The sequence below is a fragment of the Cucumis melo genome, chromosome 6 (assembly GCF_025177605.1).
Source record: "Cucumis melo cultivar AY chromosome 6, USDA_Cmelo_AY_1.0, whole genome shotgun sequence".
In the NCBI taxonomy this organism is placed as follows: Eukaryota; Viridiplantae; Streptophyta; class Magnoliopsida; order Cucurbitales; family Cucurbitaceae; genus Cucumis; species Cucumis melo.
In genome coordinates this window covers 31,627,532-31,639,196 of record NC_066862.1, presented here as the reverse complement: position 1 = coordinate 31,639,196, position 11,665 = coordinate 31,627,532, and the positions used below count along the sequence as shown (strand labels likewise).

Here is an 11,665-nt window from a genome sequence, read left to right as displayed (position 1 = left end):
CTACCACATTAGCCTTACTAGGATGATAATCAATGGTGCAATCATAACCCTTGATTAATTTTAACCATATTCTCTATCTTAGATTTAATTCCTTCTTATTAAATATGTACTTCAAACCTTAAGATCAGTGAATATATGATATTTCTCACCAAAAAGGTAATGCCGCAAAGATCTTTAATGTAAGGACCACTGCTGCTAGTTATAGTTCATAGGTAGGGTAATTATGTTCATGCTTCTTTAATTGCCTGGAAGCATAAGCCACAACTTTTCTTTTTTGCATCAAGACACAACCCAAACCTTGATGAGAAGCATCACAGTAGATCTTAAATTATATACCAGGAGTCAAAAGTGTTAATATTGGAGTTGTTACAAGTCTTTTCTTCAACTTCTGAAAACTCCGTTCACAAGCATCTGTCGATTCAAACTTTACATTCTTAAATTTGTGAGGAGTAACACATCGTTTAGGCATAATTGAAAACGTAGCCATAAAAAGTTTAAGTCACAGTAGTTTCCAAATGATATCATAAAATAACATGTATAAGTACAAAGAAATCGTGAAAAAGAACAAATAACGTGGACAATGCAGCCTCTCGAGCTCTCCACGCTCTCACATAAGTAAGTTCTACGTTGTATTCCTTCCGAAAATCTTGAATTATTTCCTTCAGCCTATAGCCACGACTAACATATTGGCACTTCGACTGAATTAATTCGGCTGTTATCCAACTTTTGGCTTCTTGTGATCTTGGTTTCGTAAAATCTCTTGACATGTGTGAGTACTAACATACTTTAAACCTTTAAATATATAAGAATCTTTCATTTTAATGGCTCTTAGTTTCCATAAACAAACAAAATTAAAAACTCTGGACAAATCTCCGACACACGAAATTATATTATATCTCAGGATCGATTCTGATCGAGATTATTCGAGAAATACAAATTTATAAGTTTTTTAAAAGTGTGCTACTTTTAAAATATAAAACTTAAACTATATCATTTTTTTTTTGTCATTTTCTGAAAGTGGGCAAAACATACTCACTTGAAACAAGAAAAAAATATTCACCATTTGCTAAAAATGAATTCCTAATGGGCCTAGTGAAATTCAAAACGAGAACAAGATAAACAACTTTTGGTATTAATTCCTACGAACATATATTATATTCATTCTGTTTTATTTCAAATTTTAATACTAGCAATATTTATATTTTTTAAAACTCTTCTCTTTTACTATTAAATCTTTAATATTATATATATATATACATAAAATAAGAGATTATATTTCCGACCTCTAAGATCGAAGATCATACTAATACTACTACACTAAAATCCTTGTAACATTTTTAATAAATTATAAACTATCGATAAATAAACAATAACTAATATAAATAAATAGAATTAATTTGTTTAGATCACCAGTAATGGACTATGGTTTACCATAAATTAAAGATGAGTTAAAAAACTTCAAAATTTGCAGATTTATTGAAGAAAACAATTAGACATGGGAAAGTGGAGAAATTGGAGGTTGGACCCATTTCCCATGATTGTTGATTTACAACGGCTATATGACCGTACACAATTAGATTTGCATTTTGGTCCCTATTAGTGGGTGACATGAGGGACGACTTTGTAATTTTCTAAAAGTTCCAATTGGCGCATAAAGAAAGATAAAAGCACTCATACGTCATATTCTCTATAAACATTTTCCACTCACAATCTTTTGTTATTATTGTGTTTTCCATTCTCCTATTTTGCAACCAAAATTTCATGCCTTCAAACATTATCCTTCTATTTTCAAATTTTGTTGAATTTCAAATAATTTATTTAATTAAAAAAAAAGCCTTAAAATTGGTTCAATTTTAATTCTATATATATTTTTAATAGTATGATTAATTTTATTAAATATAAACTTTTATATTATAAATTTTGGAATCCAATGTATTTTCTTTTTCTTGAAATTTTATTATTATTATTATTTAACCTACTTAAACAAATTATTAAGAATAATAAAAAAATAAAACTATTTAAAAAAAAAACCTAAGTGGTCAAAAAGAGTTAATTGCTATATTTTGTAAATAATTTCAATATTTTACTATTTTTAAAAATATCTCTAAAATATTTATATATAATTTTGAAGAATTAAATTTAAAATTTATTTAAAATACCTTAACTAAATTAGTATTTAAAATCATGTTGATTAAATTGAACAAATTCTAAAATACGAAACACTAAGTTAAAAATATAAGTATGTTTATTTGGCACATTTTCCACTTCTTCTTTTTTTCTTCATTTTAGCTGTTTGGCATATTGTGTCACATTAGTCAACTTTGTTGAGTAGACATCATTATTCACTCAATCTATTGTTTTATTGGTAAAGATTGGATTGCCCAAAATCATGGTGATAACTAAGTAAAAAGTTTGTTAAAGTTTGGAATCTATATAGAATGTAATCATCAAATTTAAAGACTAAATCTATTTGGACAAATTGATCAAAATTTAGTAGATAAAAGACATTAATTTAATTTATAAAATTAGAGGATTTTTGTTTCATTTTATTTTAAAGCAATAACTCATCTAAAAATATTAATTAATTGAATTGTAATTAAAACCATTAATTAGATTGAAATTGTGTTAACAAAAGGTTGAAGGATCATTGAATTGCATTGTATTTAAATGTGAGATTCACTTGGAAAGTTCAACTTTTATATCATTTTGAGCATAAATTAACATCATTAACAAAACTTACATATTGTGTTCAAATATATTAAATTTTATTTTTGGATGAACCTTATTCAATGGTGGATTACCTAAAAGTTTAGAACATATTTTAGTATTTACGAAATTGAAAATAGTTATAATCAAAAGTGTTTTTTTTTTGTTTCTTTATTTTTATTTCCTTATTCATCAAATCAGAATAATTATTTAATTACTGACACAAAAATTTATTATAATAAAGACTTTAATATAATTATTATCATTATTATCACATTGGTCATACTTTGACCGAAGCGACGTCGTTTGCGTGTTCTCTTCTTCCATCGTTACCGTTGCCATACTCTGTTCTTTTTGCATTATTTTCAAAGCTCCATTTCTAACCGTTTAAACTCCATTTTCTTTCAATCAAGAACATTGAAATTCTTCAATTCAATCCTTTCAGTTCTTGAAAACCCATTTCCAGTTCCTTAATTCCTTTCCAATGACTCAAAAAATTATCCTTCTTTTCACCCTTTTTCTCCTTATCTTCACTACCTCAAGAACAGAGTGTATCGGCTTCGATTTTACTTCTTTCAATATCAGAAACCTGACTCTCCTTGGCGACTCTCATCTCCGAGATGGCGTCATTGGCCTCACTAAAGAGCTCGGAGTTCCTTCTTCAAGCGCCGGCACCGTAATTTACAACAAACCCATCGGATTTTACGACGCCGATGCTAACTTTACTGCTTCTTTCTCTACAAGATTCTCTTTCTCCATCACCAACATCAACCCCACTTCCTCCGGCGACGGTCTTTCCTTTTTCCTCTCCCCCGATAATCAGACTCTCGGCAGTCCAGGCGGGTATTTGGGTCTCGTCAATTCTTCCCAATTGACCAAGAACAAGTTTCTCGCGGTTGAATTTGATACACGGCTTGATTCTGTCTTCAAGGATCCGAATGCCCATCATGTTGGCTTCGACATTGAGAGCCTGATTTCGATCAAGACTGCTAATCCTGCTAGTGAAGGTATTAATCTCAAGAGTGGGAAGTCGATTACGGCTTGGATTGAGTACAAGAACGAGGAATGTAGGTTGAGGGTTTTCTTGAGTAATTCTAGTTCGAAACCTTCTAAGGCGCTTCTTGACGTCGGTGTCGATCTTTCGAGCTATCTTAAGGAGGCTATGTTTGTTGGGTTTTCGGGGTCGACCGAAGGGAGTACTGAGCTTCATTTGATTGAGAATTGGAGTTTTAATACTTCTGGGTTTGTTCCTGCTAGGCCTAGATTTAACCCTCATAATGTTTCTGATAGCTCTGTGATTGTTTCTCCTAATATTTCTTTATCTGATTCTGGCAACGGTCGTCACAGTAGGCTCGGATTAGGTCTCGGGATCGCCGGACCGGCTTTCTTTTGTGCTGTGATTGCTGTTTTTGGTTTCTTTTCACTTAGGAAATGGAGGAGGATTAGGACTCAGAAAAGCATCAAGGCAGAACTTTTGACAGGTCCTAGAGAGTTTAGTTACAAAGAACTAAAGACAGCCACAAAAGGATTTCATTCAAGTAGGATCATTGGCAATGGGGCTTTTGGGACTGTCTATAAAGCTTTTTGCATCTCATCCGGAAACATTTCTGCGGTTAAAAGATCAAAGCATTCCCACGAGGGGAAGACCGAGTTCCTAGCCGAGTTGTCGATCATAGCCCGGTTGAGGCACAAGAATTTGGTTCAGCTCCAAGGTTGGTGTGTTGAGAAAGGTGAACTGCTTCTTGTTTACGACTTTATGCCGAACGGGAGCCTCGATAAGCTGCTTTACCAGGAATCTAGTGAAGCCAGCTTGTTAAACTGGTCTCACAGGTACAATATTGCTGTTGGATTGGCGTCTGTGCTGACATATCTACATCAGGAGTGTGAACAGCAAGTCATCCACAGAGATATAAAGACGGGTAACGTACTACTCGATGGGAACTTCAATGCGAGATTGGGCGACTTTGGATTGGCAAAGCTCATGGATCATGACAAGAGCCCGGTTTCAACTCTAACGGCAGGAACAATGGGATATCTTGCACCTGAATATCTTCAATATGGGAAAGCAACCGAGAAGACCGACGTTTTCAGCTACGGTGTGGTTATCCTTGAAGTAGCATGTGGGAGGAGGCCGATTGAAAGAGAACCAGGTACTCAAAAAATGGTCAACCTGGTAGATTGGGTTTGGGGATTGCATTCTCAAGGCAAGATCATTGAAGCAGCTGATAACAGGTTGAATGGGGAGTTCAAGGAAGAAGAAATGAAGAAGCTGTTACTCGTTGGATTGAGCTGTGCAAACCCGGATAGCTCGACAAGACCTTCAATGAGGAAGGTCCTACAGATTCTCAACAACGAGGCAGAGCCAGCGTTGGTGCCTAAAATGAAGCCTAGTCTTACATTTTCTTGTGGCTTTTCACTGACCGTGGATGACATTATAATAGAGGAAGAAGGTGGAGGAGAGTGGGAAACTTCAAGGCCAACCATTGTCCAAATAGACTGAAAAGTAATAATTTTTGTGTATTTTTTCTTGCACCTGATTGTTAAATTCTTTTATTGGTTTATCACACAAGTGTTGCCAACATGTACTTTTCAAGTATCTAGAAACTGAGGGGGAGTTCAATACAATCTATTTGAACTCTATATTGGTGGTTTCTGCTTAACTATCCCACTATTACAAATTAGGCTTTCATTTTCCATAAATATGCATTGTACAATCTCAATTTGCAAAAAGAAAAAAGAAAACCGATACATTTTTGGTGTTCCGAGCGACTTTACATTGAAGAAGATCGTAAACTCTGGTAGTTAGTGCTGCTTAGATCATTTGCTTCCCCCTCCGTTCCCTGTATTTCAGTAGTCTCATCCAACATGTCAACAGCTTGGTCAATTTTGCTCCTTTTTGCCTCAGATTTTATCAACATCGTCTTTCGGTTAATCCCAACTGCCTCTGCCTGATCAGAAAACAAGAGTTTCGACATGGGAGAGCTGCAAATTTTCTTGTATGCTTCATAGCCTGCAGCATGAGTAGCCCTAGCATCGAAAAGTTCAGTGAGAGGATGCAAAACTGATATTGGATCATCACGCTTCTCCAACTTCTCCTTTAAGTTGAGAAATTCGGAAACCATTTCTGGCTTTGTAAACTGCACAAACACAGCACTTTCATCTAAATGGTTGACACTAGAGACATTGGCCTGGCCGAAGACTTTAGAGATGCATGCTTTGATCTTTCTTGCAGTAAGGTTGGTAGAAAATCCCCAGATTAGAACAATGTTCTCAAACGATACTCGCACTCGATGCTTTCTAGTCTTGAAAGACTCGGTCACTTGGTTACCAGTGCTTAGATCAATAATATCTCCACTGGCCCAATTCAAATACAGACGATTGATGTGCTTTTGCAATATCTCATTGTCAACCAAATTTTTGGAAGTTGAACAATCTATAAAATCAATTCCCATAAGATTACATGCTTGAGCAAATACACATCCTGTCATAAAAGCATCGTACCCAGCTTCATGTTTATCTCCGGAGTTCCATTTGGAGGATCTGCATAGAGATTGCAAGAGAAACACAAATGCAATGAGATTTCAGTTTCAGTTTCTAAATAATCCCAGAGTATCACAAAATGGACCTGTGTTATCCGAAGATAGAATATTATATTTTTGGAAACGATTTTAAAATTATTAAAATAACTTTTTTCACACACACTCAAAATTAACTTGATATTTAATTTCTCTTTTAAATGCAAGTTCTATTTCATCAAAAGTGGTTTTGAATCATTCAAAACATGTTTCATAATGGTGAATTTAACCTTTTTAGAATCATTCTTAAACATGCACGATCCGAAATTCATGATCCATGTTGACAAATTAGGATTTCACCCATGAGTTTCGGCAGCATTCAATATAGAAAATACTAGTCATCCACATGTGCCAGGAAAAACCTACCTTAGATCATCTACTTGAACCTCCACTTGCACACAATCGTTCAAGGCATTAACCCTCAGAGAGCTGAAGGCAATATGCGGGCATAATGAGCCAAAGGCGGAGGATAGAGATGTGTTGGACTTATTCATCCGTCGTCGAAGAATATAATTGTCATTTAAGAGAATTTTGGTATCCATGACGTATGGAAAGTGTTTTCCAAAAGAAGAGACAAATTCTTCTGCGGTTGAAGGAAGAGAGCCAATAAATTTTCTGTGTATGTGAAGCATATCTGGTCCAAAAACAGATGTGTTAGCTGACAATGAAATTGTTCATTAGCTATTGCCTATGACAACTAAGGATGAATGTCACCTTACCAAGGAAACAATTATGACCAACAATTAGCTTCTTTTCCGATGAAAGGAGATCAATAACATGACGAAACCCTATTGCAGATTGTATCTTCGTTTCAGCTGCTTTATTCTGGTCACGGTTTACCTCTTGCTGCAATAATTGTGACGATTCATGACATTAGGGTAACAAACAAGGTTATAGACCTCACATATTGTTTTCCACTACTGACAGAATATGTAACATATGGATTTCCACGATTATCTTTCAGAAAGCATACCCAATTTGAGCACTTAGTTTTATGCACTAAAACGTCTAAGAAGCATGGATTTAAATGTAAACTAAAAAGTTAGGAAGTAAAGTAAACAAGTCGAGGTAGTTGTTTTCATTTCAACTCTCTCACTTGTTAGTTTCAAGTCCAAACTCTGTGATGGCATAGAAGGGAAGTGTCTAACCATGAGCAGCTCTTTATCGTCTCTAGAATCCACGTACACGACAAACTGTTGTAGATCTGCATTACCATCATTCACGACAACAAAACAAAGATCCTCAAAATGCTTCTTAATTACCTGCGTATGTTCACCTCCACATGATCATCACTCAAAGAAATAACATCAACTTATCTCAAAGAAAGGGCATCCAATGATTAATATTCTGACAGTTAAATTAACTAGCATGCTGCCAAACATAGATACAATTGCTGACTAAGTAGCAAAATATCGGAATAGAATTATTTTTTTTGTCAGAGACAGAGCTTCTTCAAATAGCAATCAAAAGAAACAAGTACAAAGCAATATGACCATCTTTGAGAATAATAAAATCACACATCTCTCTACTCTAGTTTCTATAAAACTTCAATCTCCATTTTAATTAACCACACAAACTTATGCATTAAAGCTTAAAATTTATGTAAAATATGTAAAGCTTATTTATCGTGACATGAAATATATATTGGAAGAACAACTTTATCAACATCTGAAAGTTTCAACCTCCCTTGGTTGAGGGAAAAACAATGTATCTTACCAGCTGAATCAATTTTATCTGATGAGAGGTAAAATCACTCAAAGTAAGAGCAGGTCGCGTCTTGAAGAAAATGGTTTGAAATTGTCGTTTGTGATCATTTGACCCTTCTTGGCCTTGAAACTCCATGTTTCTTTCAGATAGTAATCTGTCCCGCCATTCGTGTAATCTGTTTTTCATTCTTTCTCTGAATAAAACATCAGCAATGCCGACCCTCTTCTTATCCCTAACATTGGTCACATTAGAAGATGCATCTAACATTTCATCCCCATATGCAAAATTCAAACGTTTACGTGCTGCATCTTCATGTGCTCTGGACAAATAAGATATTCCTGTGATTAATTGGAATTCAAGTTCTCAAAATCCGAGAGGAATGAAAGAGTCGAGCAATTAAACGACTAAAAGTTTGCGATTATGCTTGGAAATCAGACTGAACAATCGCATAAAATGACGTGAAAACACATGAAAACAAAATTACCTTCATATATACAAGCGTTGAAATCAAATTGGTATTTAGCTAAGAATTCCAGGGAGGTTGTCCGGCAGAGGAACTCGGAAGAAGGGCCATCGACTTCAATTTCATGGCGTGGGAAAATAAAAAAGTTATGCCTGCAACTCAAACAGCGAGACAATGTCAAGTTCCTAGAAGAAACCATTTCCCCATCACTGTAAGCTGATACAGGAGGGTCGTTTACACGAAATTCTACAGTAATTAAACGAAAACAAAATGAAACAATGAAGAAAAGCAATTACGGGTGAGCGACGAATGACTTTTTGGCGGAGTCCCAACGGAACGGGCAGACGCCGAATTGAACAACGGCGAACTTCTCAGCAGAGTCCTTGACGTTGAGGTAACGAACATCAAAGCGATCGAACTCCAACAAGTCGCGCCAAGGGGCGCTGGTGATGCCGGTCATTTCGAGGTCGACGGCGACGAAGTCCGCAGCTCGGACATGGCTTCGAAGTTCCGATAACGCAGCTTCGAAGTTCGACTTGGTCACATTCTTGAGGGGAAAACTGGAGTTCGAGGCGGTGGCCGGAGCAGTAACGGCGGCGGAGGAGTAGTTTGTAGTTCTGATGAAGCAAAAAAGCCGCCGCGCCCAAAGAGGATGAGATGGATGCATCGCTGAGTCTACCGGGAGATTTGCATCACTGAGGTTGAAGGGTAAAGAGACGACGATGAAATAAGGCCAAAGCCGACTTGTCGTCTCAGCCTCCTGGCTACTCTTGTAAAACGACGTGTCGAACTTCCTTTTTTTTTTTCTCTTGTGAGTTTCTTTTTTTCTTTTTTCTAAATTATTTATTAAAAAAACCTCACTACTCATTAGTTTGTATCAAAAATACTCCCAAACATTTAAATATATTTAAACTTTTGAAAATAGTTAAAAAAAAATACTCTTACATTTTAAAATTATTTTTAAAAAATATTCCAAAACTATTGAAAATTTTTATAAATATCCTCAAGTTGAAAAAAAAAAAAAGTAAAAAATAGACTTTGATTGTTCACTCATCAAATTTGCCAAATTATCGTGGTGTGTTAATAGTCAAATATATTTTTATTTGACAGTTGATTGTATGTTAATTACAATGATAACTATTGAGATTGTTTGTGTTGATGATTTGTGTTAATAATCAAATAAATATAAAACTATGGTTTTAACCTAAACTTTTGGATGATGAGAAAATTGGTCTAGAATTTGGATCGATTTGAGTATTTTTAACTTTTTATTTTTAAAGCTCAAGGGTACTTATAAAGAAAAAAGTTCAATAATTCATGGGTGTTTTTAAAACAAAACTTTAACGGTTTTTATCCCAAACAATCGTTAAAGGACATTTTTTAACCATTTTTTAAGTTCAATGACATTTTTGAAACTTTGAAAAGTTTAAGAGTATTTTTTACACAAACTACAAAGTTCAGAGACATTTTTTATAATTTAACTTTTTTTTTTGTACCATTGACTTTTCACCTATGTCTTTATGATTAATGATCCCTTACAAAAGACAAAAGTACGAAATCTAACATTTTGCTTATATTTATAACATATTGCGTTAGAGATTATCATGTTTATCAACAAACAAATCTTGTATTTTTTTTTCCATTTCTCTCATAATTGTTTTAGATTTTTGGATGAGAAAATGGGGATTACTGATAATCAAGAGTTTAGGCTCGTATAAACTCATGTTCATTGGCAAAGGCAAGATAAAGTTAAGAGCTCATTAGTATTTTTTTTTTCTTTCTTTCTATTTCATGTGAATGAAAATTTTGTGTTATTAGCTATTTCTAATAGTTTTTTTTCAATGTAAATGAAGTACTTTTTTGTTCGGAATTCAGATGTGTGAAAGCCAAAAAGAGAAACACAACTTAAGCTTAACCCATACTATAACACATATTTATTTACTCGAGTGTAGTTTTCTTTTAATTTATTGATTTTCACACGACTTGTGCTAATCCAAATTGACCACTCAAGTTAACATATTTACTCGAAGACTAAATTGTTTTACGTAAAATACAAATTTCATAAAATCACCCACACATAAGACATTGTTGTATAATCCTAGACATAGGGCATTGATAGACTAAAAACTTTACAATTGAAAAAAAATGAAAACTTTCAAAATGAAACGTTTTCAATCTAAGTGGAAGTGCACAATGTCAAATAAGTGATAATAGAAAAGTATTTCAAATGTGTAATCATTTCTTAAGGAAATAGACGATAACAAATTTTCACGAGATGGACAAAGATGTTTCTAAAAAAAACAATCTTATATGAATAAATTGGATTTAATCCCTATTTGAACCTTAATGAAGTATTTTTAGGAGTTTAAGCCCTTAAACATATATGTATATGGTTAATGTAAATTTAAATTAACACAAATATAGTTCTTAGGTTTGATTTTGCTAATATTTAGAGTAAAAAAAATAAAGTGTTTTGTGCTATAATGGAAAACAAATTCAACGAACAAACTTTACATTATGGAATCCAACAGAAATTACTAAGAAAATTATAGCAAATAGCACAATTTAAAATATATATATATATATGTATGTAGTACTGTATTTGCAAAAATAGTAAATGTTGACTAGCCAACTAGTACAAAATTTTAAAATATCAAGTAGATGGTTATCATTGATTATATAACTTATAGTTACTATCAATCATAACAACTGATAATACATATCTCAAATTTAAAGCTATCAATGATGTCGACTAGTGGTTATAACAAGCTGTATGTATCAATGCTGACAACTAATAGTGATGATTGCTATCATTGATAGCTTCCAATTTAGAGAATTTGTGAACAAACCTTAAAAATGGTAACTGAACGTGACATTTTTTTTTTATCAATTTTTGTGCTATACATGCAATTGTTTTATTATTTTTGGCTTAAATGACATTTATGTAACTTATCCAAATTACTACATAAATATAGTAAGTTTTTTTTCCCTCTCTCGTGAATTCCATGTATAATTTGCATTACAAAAGTTGAATCATGATCAAATTGGTGAGTTTGAAAACTTAACAACATAAATGTATCCTAAATCAAACTTGAAGGACAATAACTATGCCTTATTTTCATTCTTATAATATAAAGACTAAATTGTAAAAGTTTAATAGGATTAAAAGTTACATTATTTTAATCTACTCTTTTTATATATAAAAACAAAGTAA

The 11,665-nt window shown here is 33.4% G+C and overlaps 2 protein-coding genes across 3 annotated transcripts; one reads left to right on the top strand and one right to left on the bottom strand.

The window, feature by feature from the left end:
* The first annotated feature begins 2,937 nt into the window (after window positions 1-2,937).
* LOC103491037 (probable L-type lectin-domain containing receptor kinase S.7) lies at window positions 2,938-5,346 on the top strand. Its single transcript, XM_008450833.3, has one exon. It carries the CDS (start codon window positions 3,191-3,193, stop codon window positions 5,204-5,206), a length of 2,016 nt encoding a protein of 671 aa, XP_008449055.2. The 5' UTR covers window positions 2,938-3,190; the 3' UTR covers window positions 5,207-5,346.
* On the bottom strand, window positions 5,322-9,173 carry LOC103491038 (poly(A)-specific ribonuclease PARN). 2 transcript variants are annotated; one of them, XM_008450834.3, is made up of 7 exons: window positions 8,748-9,173; window positions 8,473-8,603; window positions 7,998-8,326; window positions 7,430-7,543; window positions 7,001-7,127; window positions 6,648-6,915; window positions 5,322-6,246 (listed from the first exon to the last, which is right to left on the bottom strand). In XM_008450834.3, exons 1-7 carry the CDS (start codon window positions 9,116-9,118, stop codon window positions 5,478-5,480), a joined length of 2,109 nt encoding a protein of 702 aa, XP_008449056.2. In that variant the 5' UTR covers window positions 9,119-9,173; the 3' UTR covers window positions 5,322-5,477. The 2 variants fall into 2 exon arrangements, with proteins under 2 accessions (XP_008449056.2, XP_050942509.1); XM_051086552.1 differs by lacking the exon at window positions 8,748-9,173 and having other exon boundaries at window positions 7,998-8,307; window positions 8,473-8,605.
* Between the last annotated feature and the right edge of the window lie 2,492 nt (window positions 9,174-11,665).

Coding starts and splice junctions, on each gene's coding strand:
- LOC103491037 (XM_008450833.3), top strand. CDS start 3,191: ATGACTCAAAAAATTATCCTTCTTTTCACCCTTTTTCTCCTTATCTTC.
- LOC103491038 (XM_008450834.3), bottom strand. CDS start 9,118: ATGCATCCATCTCATCCTCTTTGGGCGCGGCGGCTTTTTTGCTTCATC. Junction 8,327..8,472: donor CAACGCTTGTATATATGAAG/GTAATTTTGTTT, acceptor AATTAATCACAG/GAATATCTTATTTGTCCAGA. Junction 6,247..6,647: donor GTTCAAGTAGATGATCTAAG/GTAGGTTTTTCC, acceptor ATCTCTATGCAG/ATCCTCCAAATGGAACTCCG.